The 14,302-nt window shown below is 46.1% G+C and overlaps 1 protein-coding gene across 1 annotated transcript in view; it reads left to right on the top strand.

Moving 5' to 3' along the window:
- Positions 1 to 14,302, top strand: part of LOC142295913 (uncharacterized) — a 77,315-nt gene that overhangs the window by 51,383 nt on the left and 11,630 nt on the right. The window contains exon 4 of the mRNA XM_075339028.1: positions 5,418 to 5,471. Coding sequence (XP_075195143.1) covers positions 5,418 to 5,471 — 54 coding nt within the window. The remainder of the gene's footprint in view (positions 1 to 5,417; positions 5,472 to 14,302) is intronic.

The raw sequence follows: 14,302 nt of genomic DNA, 5'->3' as shown, positions 1-14,302 counted from the left end.
CATACGCAAGGTGCTCACTTGGCCGGAGGCTTCTTCTCCTCCTGAGGATGCTATGGTCACACTTATCTGCAGTGGGAAAGCAAAGCGGTCCTCGGTCCAAAGTCAGCCATATCGGATTCACATCTCCCCGATGATCAGTTTGTTGGCGCCCCCATACACATTTTCGTGTTGGCCAAACCTGTCGATATTGGTGGGTTGCCCCGATATTGGCCTTATGTGTATGGAGGCATTTACTGATTGAGGAGGAGGTGTCCAGAAGAGTCGGACACTGGCATAGATGTATGTGTTTAGGCAATAAATGTAACTTGTTTTCATTTCCAACTACTTAAGTTGTAAAATTTTACTTAATTATTTGAGAAGATTAGAGAGAGAACTTATCTAAGGAGCTGGTAGCGGAAAGTAAGGCGTGTGTGCGCCTGAAGCCAGGGGAGCAAGTTTTTTAGGAGCAGTAAGTCATGGTAGAGCTCTTTGGAAACTAGACAGGTGTCGGAGTGACTCCCCCCCCCCCCCCCCCCCCCTTCGCTTTTAGATCTCCATCTATCTTTACCGATGCCATGATCCCAGCCAACTTGCTGGAGCTTCCACAGAATTAGAAACCGTTGTACAGCTTTATCTACATAATTTTTGATGATTGGACAGAAAATCATCAAAAATGGTGTAGATAAAGCTGTACAACGGTTTCTAAGTCTGTGGAAGCTCCAGCAGGCTGGCTGGGATCATGGGATCGGTAAACCTGGATGGAGATCTAAGGGGTACTTTGCATGTTGCGACATCGCTACTGCGATCTCGTCGGGGTCAAATTGAAAGTGACGCACATCCGATGCCGGTAACGACATCGCAACGTGTAAAGCCTAGATGCGCCGATAAACTATCGCAAAAGCGTCGAAAATCGGTGATCTGTGTAGTGTCGGTTATTTCCATAATGTCGCACCAATAGGAGATACGATGTTGTTCCTCGTTCCTGCGGCAGCACACATCGCTGTGTATGAAGCTGCAGGAGCGAGGAGCATCTCCTTACCTGCCTCCACCGGCTATGCGGAAGGAAGGAGGTGGGCGGGATGTTTACGTCCCGCTCATCTCCGCCCCTCCACTTCTATTGGCCGCTTGCCGTGTGACGTCGCTGTGACGCAGCACGACCCGCCCCCTTAGGAAGGAGGCGGGTCGCCGGCCAGAGCGACGTCGCAGGGCAGGTAAGTTTGTGTGAAGCTGCTGTAGCGATAATGTTCTCTACGGCAGCTATCACAAGATATCGCATGTGCGACGGGGGCGGGGACTATCGCGCTCGGCATCACTATCATCGGCTAGCGATATCGCAGCGTGCAAAGTACCCCTAAGAGCGAAGATGGTTGCAAAACTTGTCCTCCTTTAAGGAAACCTGCAGGTGGCTCTAGCTGTGCCTGTGTCTCTGAAACGCGCAGTGTTTCCTAAGCGCCGTAGATTTGCATTTCTGACGGCAGCCACATGCTAATATAGTAATGTGCGCTCTGTGGTCTTCCCTCCTGGGATCTCACTGATTTCAAAAACTGTGAAAATGTGACACCTCTTGGCTCATGAAGAACGTTTTACATCTGTGGAATCAATAACAGTATATAGGCAGCCAAAAAGCATGGTGTAAAAGAGACCCTCAAGTGCCAGGGTGGAGGGGGGCTTAATAAGCATGGGGGCAGTGTTCAGTTAATATTCGAAATTTTAAATTGGTTACTTTTTGTGTAAATTAGGTAATTGGTGAAGACGCTGTAGCATTGTAGTGGGCTGAAAGTGGGCAAAAGTGGCACCGCGACGGGCCATGGAAAGAACTAATGTATATGAAACTGTTAATATCATAAAGGTGTTACATTCCCTTTAAGCTCCATAAGGGGTCTTTAAACAGTCTGAAGTTTATACAAAACAATGATTTAGTAGCACGTGGTGGAAGCAGATTGTACCCTGGTGTACGGGGATCTGGGATTACGCTTTGCCTGGACACGTTCCAGAAATGTGCAGGACGTGATAAACACTGTGACGACATGGGAATGAGCGCAGCGGCATCACACGATCAATAGGGGCACAGCACGGTCACTATGGAGGATTTAATGATTCCGACGTGACTATTATTAGGTTATGAAATTTTTTAAAGGGCCGCACGATACGGAAATTGCATCACATTTAAAGCACCCCTGGATATGTAGTGTATACAGCAATTGTGTAAGGTGTTGGTACATGAAAGAATTCCTCTTTTTATAACTTTTACTTCCTCCATTTCAAACTTCTTGTGATTTAATATGAAACCTACTGTCATGGTAACCAACGTAAGGCATTACACAAAACACTTAGGATTAATATATGGACTAAACTTGGTCCACTTCTCATTATTTGCTATGCTATACTGTGTTTTATAAAATGATTCCTTTTCATTGCCTGGTGAATGTTCAAAGCTGTGTATATATGGGATTTTAAAATGGAAAATATATTACCTTTTTATCAAATGTCATAAACTTTATTACAACATGTTACTTGAGATGCAGATGCAAAAACAAGTGAAGCCAAAGGGTAGGATTTTACATTCTGTTGTTCAGCAGGACATTTTTAGTATGGCCTTCATGCGGACCCCATTGCGGTACCACAATTTGGTTCAGCATAATTATTATTAATCAGACTTTGGTTGATATGTTTAAAACAGTTCCCCTGTGAAGAGAAATAAGATTGTTAGATTGAGTATGACCTTCATGCAGACCCCATTGCGGTACCACATTTTGGTTCAGCATAATTATTTTGAATCAGACTTTGCTCAATATGTTTAAAACCGTTCCCCTGTGGAAAAAAAATAAGATTGTAAGATTGAGTATGGCCTTCATGCAGACCCCATTGCGGTACCACAATTTAGTACAGCATATTTGTTTCAAATCAGACTTTGCTCAATGTTTTTACAACAGTTCCCCTGTGCAAAAAAAAGATTGTAAGATTGAAAATTACAACAGTCTGCAATTTTGAATAACGGCAGATTGCCTAAAACACATGCGCTGAAATTAAATCTGATGAAAACCCACCAAATAAATTTTCATGTTCAGAGTGTCAAATCCACATTGTACATCAATTCTGGTTGTACTTTATTTTTTACAGTTACCATTGAGAAAATTTGGTTGTCATAGAGAGAACAAATAAAAGCTTCTAGAATGTAGAAACTAGTCTGTAGCTTTAAGTACAGGAAGCACAACACCTCTACTCTGTGCAGAGTTCTCCTTTAAGACATGTTCTCTATAGATGAGATCTAGGCTTGTGTTATTCTCCAGTCTTCTCGCGGCTCCTGCATCTCTCTTTCCTGATCTGTCTCGTCTTCGTCATGCTGGAGCAGGACCGGTGTTCTTTTATTTCGGGCCTGAGCCGTACAGTATGCACCATGTTCTCACCTCTGTATAAACAGGAAGCTTCTGCACATGCTCGGCGTAGCGTGGAGAGGCAATGTTCTATGTCAAGGCCTCTTCCATGTTGTGACACACGTTTCCCTGCTGCTCTGGAGGTTGATATACATCTCCTGGCCGTGACTACGTGTCGTATGCTATGCGATATGCTGCGGACAGCTGAGGACGCCTCATTCAGTAATGTTGAGATTGCGTAGTCCTGCCAGAGCTGTAGGCCTCAATGTTTGACTGGCAGAGTTGCCCTGTGCTCAGTAAGTGACCAGGCTGCCTTGTATCTGATACCCGGTGGCTGCATTTTATGTTAATGACAATAATCATTGCCTTCTGGGATTTTAAAATTATTTCCTTAACACTGTGTAGACCACAGGGTTGTATAAGTGAATACCTTATTTCCCTAGGCCACCAGGGATGCTTAAATTATTCCCTCAATACACTAGGCCACCAGGGATGCTTAAATGAATCGCTCCATACACTAGGCCACCAGGGATGATTAAATAAATCCCTCAATACACTAGGCCACCAGGGATGCTTAAATGAATCCCTCCATACACTAGGCCACCAGGGATGATTAAATAAATCCGTCAATACACTAGGCCACCAGGGATGATTAAATAAATCCCTCAAAACACTAGGCCACCAGGGATGATTAAATAAATCCCTCAAAACACTAGGCCACCAGGGATGATTAAATAAATCCCTCAATACACTAGGCCACCAGGGATGCTTAAATGAATCGCTCCATACACTAGGCCACCAGGGATGATTAAATAAATCCCTCAAAACACTAGGCCACCAGGTATGATTAAATAAATCCCTCAATACACTAGGCCACCAGGGATGATTAAATTAATCCCTCAATACACCAGGCCACCAGGGATGCTTAAATGAATCCCTCAATACACTAGGCCACCAGGGATGCTTAAATGAATCCCTCCATACACTAGGCCACCAGGGATGATTAAATAAATCCCTCAAAACACTAGGCCACCAGGGATGATTAAATAAATCCCTCAATACACTAGGCCACCAGGGATGATTAAATTAATCCCTCAATATACTAAGCCACCAGAGATGCTTAAACTATTCCCTCCATATACTAGGCCACCAGGGATGCTTATATAAATCCCTCAATACACTAGGCCACCAGGGAGCATTAAATAAATCCCATACTACCCTAGAAGGCCAGGAATGCTTTAAATAATCCCTGACTACTCTGGGCCACCAGGCTTGCTTAAAAAACCCTTACAACCCTAGGCTACCAGTGATGAGATATTACTATATCCCTTATCAGACCTTCTGCGGAAGTGAATCCTTTACTGCCTTAGGTCACCAATAATAATGCCTAAATTACCCTTAATATCATAGGCCACCAGGGATGCTAAAATGAGAACATTACTAACTCAGGCCACCAAATCTTAAAATAACCTTTATTACCAGAGGCCATCGAGGATGTTGAAGCTAAACCTGTCAAGTCTCTAACACACCAGGGATATTAGTATTGACACTTTCACTACACTAGACCACCAGGGATATTCGTATTGACACTTTCAGTACACTAGACCACCAGGGATATTAATATTGACACTTTCACTACACTACACCACCAGGGATATTAGTATTGACACTTTCACTACACTAAACCACCAGGGATATTAGTATTGACACTTTCACTACACTACACCACCAGGGATATTAGTATTGACACTTTCACTACACTACACCACCAGGGATATTAGTATTGACGCTTTCACTACACTACACCACCAGGGATATTAGTATTGACGCTTTCACTACACTAGACCACCAGGGATAATGGATCTTTACATAAAGCCACATCAAATGTTTGAAACCTTCGGTCTGGATTTTCTGTCTTTATTCGCGGTGCTGTCCTGTCAGGGTGGAGCGCAGGTTTAATGTCCCTTCCATCCTGCGCTCAGTGTCTCTGCTGATCACTATTATGCTTTTCGATATTTTTTTGCGCCATCGTGTAAAATTCTCCTGATTTTTCTTTTATTTCAGAAAATGCTGCTGAAGAAGACGTGCGGCTCCAAGACGAGAGTAATTAAGATTCGAGTAAGTGACACCTTTTAATTCTCGCTTTCTTAACTTGCTCCTCAATCTTTTTTACTAGGGGAGATGACGTCTCTGAGAACTACAAATCCCAGAATGCCCTGCAGCAGAATATAATCTGTGCAGACACTGAACCTGCAGAGGGTGGCGGGAATCTGTGAGATGGGATCAGTCCGTGCCCGTGAAAAAAAAATTGCCCCATTCCTCTGTTATTACTCCTGGCAGTGTCGGGCTGAAATGGAAACGCCCCTCTGACAAGTGGAATGTGAAGCCCCAGCTGTCACACTATTCAGACTTTTCCAGGAGGAACAACAGAGGAATTGCACAAGCAAAGAAAAGATTTACTACAATTATCAAGTATTTAGTAAAAATAGATGTTAAGGGAGCGGATCCTCTGTAACGATAACGAGGCGTCCGTGCGGTGGAACAAATAAAGGGCGGTACTCCCAACATAATGGAATAACGGATTAGTGGGAGTAGAGGCGGTGTGTTGTGAGAGTCTCGTGACTGGTTCATCCCCTGTACAATCTGACCACAGCGCCCCCTGTGGGTTCATTTCAGAATATCTGCAGCAGTTAATGTAGAACCTAACATTACACTCGGGGTCTGCTGAATCCCCCTCCACTTGTGACCGGATTCCTGGAGGTAAATTGAGCATTTGTCTCCCAAAAATCCCTCTGCTTCAAAGGAGAACGGGGAACAGAGGGGCATTCTGAAAATGAAATATTTATACAGAAGCAAATGAGGCTGAACGTGTGCATCCGGGTTCTGCTGCATCCGGGCTCTGCTGGATCCGGGCTCTGCTGGATCCGGGCTCTGCTGGATCCGGGCTCTGCTGGATCCGGGCTCTGTTGCAACCGGGCCCTGCTGCATCCGGGCCCTGCTGGATCCGGGCCCCGGAACCCACATGGAGAAAAGGGGTCTCCACCGAAAAATCATATGTCTGGTCCACGGCTCCAACCGTGAACCCTGGAGAGGGGAGAACAATATTAATGTAGAACCTGACATTACACTCGGGGTCTGCTGAATCCCCCTCCACTTGTGACCGGATTCCTGGAGGTAAATTGAGCATTTGTCTCCCAAAAATCCCTCTGCTTCAAAGGAGAGCGGGAAACGGAGGGGCATTCTGAAAATCAAATATGTGTACGGAAGCAAATGAGGCTGAACGTGTGCATCCGGGCTCTGCTGCATCCGGGCTCTGCTGCATCCGGGCTCTGCTGCATCCGGGCTCTGCTGCATCCGGGCCCTGCTGCATCCGGGCCCTGCTGCATCCGGGCCCTGCTGCATCCGGGCCCTGCTATGACGACTGAGGTTCTTTCAAGAGCCCACATGGAGAAAAGGGGACTCTGACGAAAAAGCATCTGTCTGGGCACAGCTTCAATTGTGAAACCCAGAGAGGGGGGAACACTGAAATCTGGGGTCAATTCTGCATTGCTTGTTTGCAGGAATCTGCCCCTGTATTTTGGGGATGAAGCTAACTGGATCCATGCCCTTAATCTGAGAAAATTCAGGGCACGGCCCAGAGGGGCAGGAGCACAGGGCTCTGTGAGAGGCTCAAAAAGGACCCTTTGTATTTACCAGGGCTTGGGGCAATGGGGGCTTGGAGCAACTGAACTAGAGAAACAGCGCTAGGGCAACGGGGTTAGAACAAAAGGGCCAGGGCTAGGGTAATGGGGCTAGATCAAAAGGGCTAGGGTAATGGGGCTAGAACAAAAGGGCAAGGGCTAGGGTAATGGGGCTAGAACACAAGGGCCAGGGCTAGGGTAATGGGGCTAGAACAAAAGGGTCAGGACTAGGGTAATGGGGCTAGAACACAAGGGCCATGGCTAGGGTAATGGGGCTAGAACACAAGGGCCAGGGCTAGGGTAATGGGGCTAGAACAAAAGGGTCAGGGCTAGGGTAATGGGGCTAGAACAAAAGGGTCAGGGCTAGGGTAATGGGGCTAGAACACAAGGGCCAGGGCTAGGGTAATGGGGCTAGAACAAAAGGGTCAGGGCTAGGGTAATGGGGCTAGAACACAAGGGCCAGGGCTAGGGTAATGGGGCTAGAACAAAAGGGTCAGGGCTAGGGTAACGGGGCTAGAACAAAAGCTCTAGGACAAGGTTTGGGGCAACAGACTGATTTTTTTCCCCATAGATGGAGCACAGCTTTGCCTCCAGTTTAATATCTTGCCCCCTCTTATATAAAAGCGGTCTTTTTTTGTTCTTTGGGATTTTCCGGCCTCTTCTGTTGCAGGGAGTTTGATCCTTTACAATATTGGAGCCGGATGATGTTTTTGGGCCTCCGACCTCTCGCTGTGAATAGCCCCGGTATCTCCAGGGAGCGTCAGACGTTCGGCACAGCTGGCGGAGGATTAACCTGATTATTCCCAGTGCATCGCTGGGGGACGGCGTGAATAACTGGTCCTGAGCTCGCCCCTTCCGCACCCGCGGGGCTCAGACGTCAGCTCCTGGGGCGACATCTCTAGTATCCGTATCCTGTGATGACACAAGGTCACCTAAGCCTGAGGCTGATCCGCCCGCACACCCCCACTATATACTGCTCTGGCTGGAGTCCAGGAACCAGACTCAGGGGCCTGGTGAGGGGGAAACCCAGCAGCACAGAGTATTTCAGGGCAGGAGTGTGCTGATTATGTGAGTAATCACCTACTGTAAGGAGCAGGGTCCCAGCAGCACAGAGTATTTCAGGAGAGGAGTGTGCTGACTATGTTAGTAATCACCTACTGTAAGGAGCAGGATCCCAGCAGCACAAAGTATTTCAGGAGAGGAGTGTGCTGATTATGTGAGTAATCAACTGCTGTAAGGAGCAGGATCCCAGCAGCACAGAGTATGTCAGGAGCAGTGTGCTGATTATGTGAGATCTCATCCCGCCCGCTCACTCACCGCTCATACATACATGACGCTGACATATTTTATGATGGGGCCCTGATGGAGCTGGGAGATTACCTCCGCTCTCCCATCTCCCGCCATCCAGTGTCACCGCTCGGAGGAGGCAGAATGGCTGCATTGTTCTAGATTCTTCTCTTAGTGAAACCTTAGGAGATTGTGGACCTCGCCCTAATCATCCCGGGAGGATTGGAATTTTCAGAACTTGTTACATTGAGATCTGCAGATTATATACATGTGAGTTGTAATTAGGGGATCTTAAAGGGCAACTCCACCCATAACTGAACATTCATTACCTGGCGCAATTATCTCTCCTCTGCCTCCTCCAAACGTTTTAGCAATGGAGGTTTTGAGCTTTGGAAGATAATGGCAGGAGAAATGTGCAGATTTGGAGCACAGCTTCCATGTTTCTTTAGAGTTGTAGCTAAGTCCCTCCCACTCATCACTGTTGGCCCCGTCTACTTTCTGTGCTTAAAGGGACAGCGTCAAAAATTGTAATCGAAAAATTCCACCTAAGTTAGCGTTACTGTATACCTGATGTTACTTTGCTCTTCTATAGTCTTCCAGAATGTACAGAAAGTTCTCCCATTAAGTCTGCTGGAGCCGCACCTCCTCCTCGCTGCGCAGGGTCTTCTGCACAGGTCACAGAGCATGCTTATGGCTCTCTATGATATTAAAGCAGCTCCGTGAAAACGGCAGCAACCACAGCCATGTCAAAAAAGGAAAAAGTAATACAATTTACAATCAGAAAATTGATACAAATGATAAAGTTTCTGTATTTGGTTCTGTCCCTTTAAGGAGAGTCATTTTTTGATTTCTGGTGTAAGGCTTGTAGGACGTTTCTGGCATGAGGCCGCTGACCCCCGGGGACGGTGCACCCCTCTCCCTCCCCCGCGTTCATGGAAATTTTTGCATGTCGGTTCAGATGAGGAAACGGTTTCTTTGATTTCATCTTTTTGTTCTCTGGTCATGAATATGGATTCCAGCGGCAGCTGCAGCATGAAGCGATGCGGAGCCCGGCATCCCGCGGCATTGTCCGCAGGTCATTGTGCCGTCAGCCGGCTCTGCAGCTGCTGCCGAACATCTCTAACTGAAAGTCCGCCACCCCGTGACTCTGCTGGAGCCCTGTATACAGGAGATGGGGGGTCACGTTTAACCATTCACGACCCAGTGCACAAAGATTATGCGCTGGCGGAGGACTTGCAGATGCCACCGGCTCCAACCAAAAGTGATAAGGCTTCGAAGATGGAAGTCATGCCCTGCCCCCTAGTGGTGAGGCAGTTATAGGCTGGTTGCAATTGGAAACAGTCAGCAAGTAAACATTCAGACGTTCCGGCTCCGCACACCTGCTCAGCACGCGGTCAGCAGGAATACTATGGACAGGGTGCATGCACATAAATGGCGATTGTGCACGCACTTCTGCAGGTGAGTGGGGGGCGTAAAGTCATCATCATGGCTTACCTCCAAAACGCAGAGGTAACCGGCACCAGGGAACCCCTTTTTTTTTTTTTTTTTTTTTTTAACCATCCTTTTACTAAACCACATGCGTATTGCACTTTGGTTCCCCAAATTCCCCTGGCAAAATCAGAACCCAAAAACAAGACCACCTATAATGCAGTAATTCGCATGGCATTATGGGTGGCTCCCTCAAGAAGCTTGCTGACTGTTTCCAGTAGAAATGTGACCGCTATTTTCCAGAATCGGCAGAGCAGACCGGATATAAGCAGAGAACCACAAGTAGGGCTGCGACCTCTCCAATGGACTAAGCCCCCGATTTTGGAAGACTTTCCCCGGCATTGACCGTGTGTAGAGCTCTAGTTCCATGACCCTGTTGGTGACCTGCAAAAATAATTTTTCCCAAGTGAACGTCACCTTTGCTCTTTGGTTCCAGGCGGAGATTGATTTGTTTTATAGAGCCTCTTTAGATTTCATGATGTAGACAGCTGAAGGCCACGTCCAGCATCTTTGGAAACGGAGCTGTTTCCCATTGTTGTCTTTATTGCTATTTATACCCTCAGATATTCCAGCATGGCCGGAGCCTGGGCTGGAGGAGCCTGGGCTGGAGGAGCCTGGGCTGGAGGAGCCTGGGCTGGAGGAACCTGGGCTGGAGGAGCCTGGGCTGGAGGAGCCTGGGCTGGAGGAGCCTGGGCTGCAGGAGCCTGGGCTGCAGGAGCCTGGGCTGCAGGAGCCTGGGCTGCAGGAGCCTGGGCTGGAGGAGCCTGGGCTGGAGGAGCCTGGGCTGGAGATGTGGCCTGATACAGCAGATTGTGTAATGTTGAGTAAGATCGCTGCGGCTCTGCTGTTCCTGCAAGTCTCTTATCTGGAAGTAGAAGGAACTCTGCCAACTCTCTGGAAGGGTTTCCTGCTCCTTATCTCCCGTCTCTCCACTCAATGGAGAGAAATATGCTCTCACTCCCTAGGACAACAGAGGCTTTGAGTCTCGAGCCAGGAACTTGTTTTGACATATTACATTTTTCTTTTAATACCCGTGACATTCTGGGGTTTATTTTTAATTACAGCAAACAATGGAGACGTTCCCTGATGAACAGAAGGATCTGGATGAGGTTTCTTATGACCCTAGAAGAGTTAATGATCACGGAAGGCTGACATCGACTGTAAAATTCGGCCTTTTAGTAGATTTTGGTCCTTCCATAGTTTTGGCATTCTGTTGATTTTGGTCCTTACATCCATTTGTTCACCTTGTCATTCTTGCTCCTTTCGATATATTCAACTATATTCTCGATCTTGCTTGTTCCTAAATTTGCCCTTCCTGTTATTCATGATCATTCCATAAATTCATTTGCCTTCAAGTTCTTGGTTGCTCCACAAATTCAGACTTTGTTCAATCTTATCGAATTTATGAAAATTAATAGATCTTGGTCTTCCCATAAATTTGGCCTACTTGTAGATCTTGTTCCTTCTAAAAATTCATCAACCTTGTCATTTGTGGATGCTTCTTAAAGTCAGACATTCTTGTAGTTTTTGGTCCGTCCACAAGCTCAGACCTACTTGTAGTTCTTGAACCTTCCATAAACTCAGACCATCTTTTAGTTCTTGGTCCTTCCATAAACTTGGTCCTACCATGATCTTGGACGTTCTTATAGTTCTTGGTCCTTCCATAAACTCTGCCCCTTTTTTTTGTTTTTGGTTCTTCTATAAACTTGGACCTTCTTGTAGTTCTTGGTCCTTCCATAAACTCTGCCCCTTTTTTTTGTTTTTGGTTCTTCTATAAACTTGGACCTTCTTGTAGTTCTTGGTCCTTTCATAAACTCTGACCTTCTTGTAGTTCTTGATTCTTCTAAATTCTGACCTTCTTGTACTTCTTGGTCCTTCCATAAACTTGGACCTTCTTATAGTTCTTGGTCCTTCCATTATCTTGACCTTTGCATTGTTCTTGGTCCTTCCATAAACTTGGACCTTCTTGTAGTTCTTGGTCCTTCCATTATCTTGACCTTTGCATTGTTCTTGGTCCTTCCATAAACTTGGACCTTCTTATAGTTCTTGGGTCCTTCCATTATCTTGACCTTTGCATTGTTCTTGGTCCTTCCATAAACTTGGACCTTCTTATAGTTCTTGGTCCTTCCATTATCTTGACCTTTGCATTGTTCTTGGTCCTTCCATAAACTTGGACCTTCTTATAGTTCTTGGTCCTTCCATTATCTTGACCTTTGCATTGTTCTTGGTCCTTCCATAAACGTGGACCTTCTTGTAGTTCTTGGTCATTCCATAAATTCTGACCTTCTTGTAGTTCTTGGTCCTTCCATAAATTCTAACCTTCTTGTAGTTCTTGGTCCTTCCATAAATTCTAACCTTCTTGTAGTTCTTGGTCCTTCCATAAATTCTGACCACCTTGTAGTTCTTGGTCCTTTTCATAAACTCGGATCTTCTAGTAGATTTTCATCTTTGCATAAATTTTTCCATCTTATAGTTCCTGTATGTTTCCTTGGCTTGAGATGTGTCTGTGGCTAATGAGGACAGCCATCAAATAGTATTGACATGGCATCAACCCACCATTAGATGAAGATGGTCTAACTTTTGACTTCTTGAAGAACATATTGTGTTATTATGCATATAGAAATTTTAGTTTCTTATTTGTCTGTGATTTTTGCATCCATATGAGATGGAAAAGTATTGATAGCTTGGTAGGCATCTGTCTGTTCCTGGCGGTACAAGTGAAAAGACCTGCTCTACATTCATAGATTAGGTTTTTGACCAGTTTGGTTGGCCGACTCATTGGAGGACACCTGGCCTTGCTAATTTAGGGTTTCTATCTGCTTCATACCACCAATATATGATCTTAGAGGCTGCTAAAAATTCCGACCAGCGATAGTGGTGCTGATACTTTCCAGCCAATTCTCATGTTGGGGGTCAATTTCAAGATTCAGCATTTCTAAAGAAGCCTTTAGCTACTTTAGCTATTAGTAGGATGGATCTATAGGGAAAGCCTACAAACACCTAGGCCAATCAATGTTTCCAAGCTATAACAGACCATTGGTCACATTTCCTCTACGACCACCCAAGTAGGACCTCCATATAGAGCGAAGTCTTGTGTGATGTCTTAATGGGTAAAGTGCAGTCTTGTAAGGTATGATGGCTTGTGTGTATATATTGCTCGGCCTCACATCAGTGTCTTCATTCCTGGTAAATGCCATCAGGGTCAACTGCGAAATATACCTACACCCCGGCTAAGACGTATAAGAAAAATGGAGAGGGAGGGGGCGGCTCACAATCCACTATTTTTGTTTTTGCACGATCTACAATGGTTTATTATGTGCCAAGTGGTTTGTGCAATTCTCCGTGACTCGGTAAACAGACCGTGAGCTCAGGCAAACACTCCGGGAAAGGTGGATCTGTCTTGGCGCGGTTCCCCTAAGAGATAAGTGCACCCTCAGGAATTTTGGCTTTCAGCATAAAAGGGGTCATCCAGCGTATTAAGAGCTAATGAAGATGTTTGTGTTTGGCTCTTTCGTTATTAACTGGCGTCTTAAAGGGCAATTTTACCAGAAGTAAAAAATCTGTGGTCACCATGGCTCCTGGAAAATGGGGAGACCTCCTAAATATCTGGAAAAGCTGGCAAGTGCCGCGAAAGCCTCCTGGAAGGCAGCACTTCAGTGAGGATAACCATCCCTCAATGCTAACCGGGCCTCTAGTGTCCAAACACACCGGAGATGTGACCATTGTGTAAAATGTACGTCTCCTCAAGAGGGCATCCCGAAACGGTGGCAAGTATAGGGTTGCATCATACTACTAACAACTGTTACCAATTCTTGTGGTTTATTGCCGGTATCCGAGCTCCGGGAGCTCACATTTTCCTATTGCCCTGGCTGATGTCTGCTATTTATTATGGGGTCTTGGCTGCAGATGGCCTCCTCACCCCCCCCCTGCAGATATCGGTTGTGGTGCGGTAATGTATACGGACTGTGGCTGGTAGAAGTTCAGTAACCGCTGGTGACTCTTGTAGGATTACATAATGCTGTTGGAAGTTGGCTGATGTAAATGCTGTTCCTGAGCAGCGCTGCCGAAGCTCGGGGCCCTCTCTATGGGCTACCACCGGCCCCAGGGACGCACTTGTTTACAATTATACAGAGCAGAATTCGATATTTGTTTCCTGCCTGGAGACTGTATGTAGGAAAGCAGATGAGGAGCAACATCAAAAGACGCTTGTTCTATGGACGAGCTTCGTGACAAATTACTAAGTAGCAGGACGTTAGTAGAGGCTTTGTGGCAGAAAATGGAGTCTAACGTATAAATGTGAGACCCCCAATATTTCTGAGTGGTATAAGAGGGGGGCACTGTTGTGGTTGCTTTCCTATCCCTGAAGACACCAGTCGCGTAGTTGGGTTGTCATGCTGTGTAATGTGAATGATGTCCTCCGTCTCTTGTGAATATTGTGTCACGGGAATTGTAATGTAACGTGTTCCTGTGATATGTAGTAATGTTTAGGGTATT

Source organism: Anomaloglossus baeobatrachus, chromosome 3 (genome assembly GCF_048569485.1).
Source record: "Anomaloglossus baeobatrachus isolate aAnoBae1 chromosome 3, aAnoBae1.hap1, whole genome shotgun sequence".
NCBI classification, from domain to species: domain Eukaryota; kingdom Metazoa; phylum Chordata; class Amphibia; order Anura; family Aromobatidae; genus Anomaloglossus; species Anomaloglossus baeobatrachus.
Note: the sequence above shows the minus strand (reverse complement) of the source record. Positions and strands in the feature narration are given on the sequence as shown.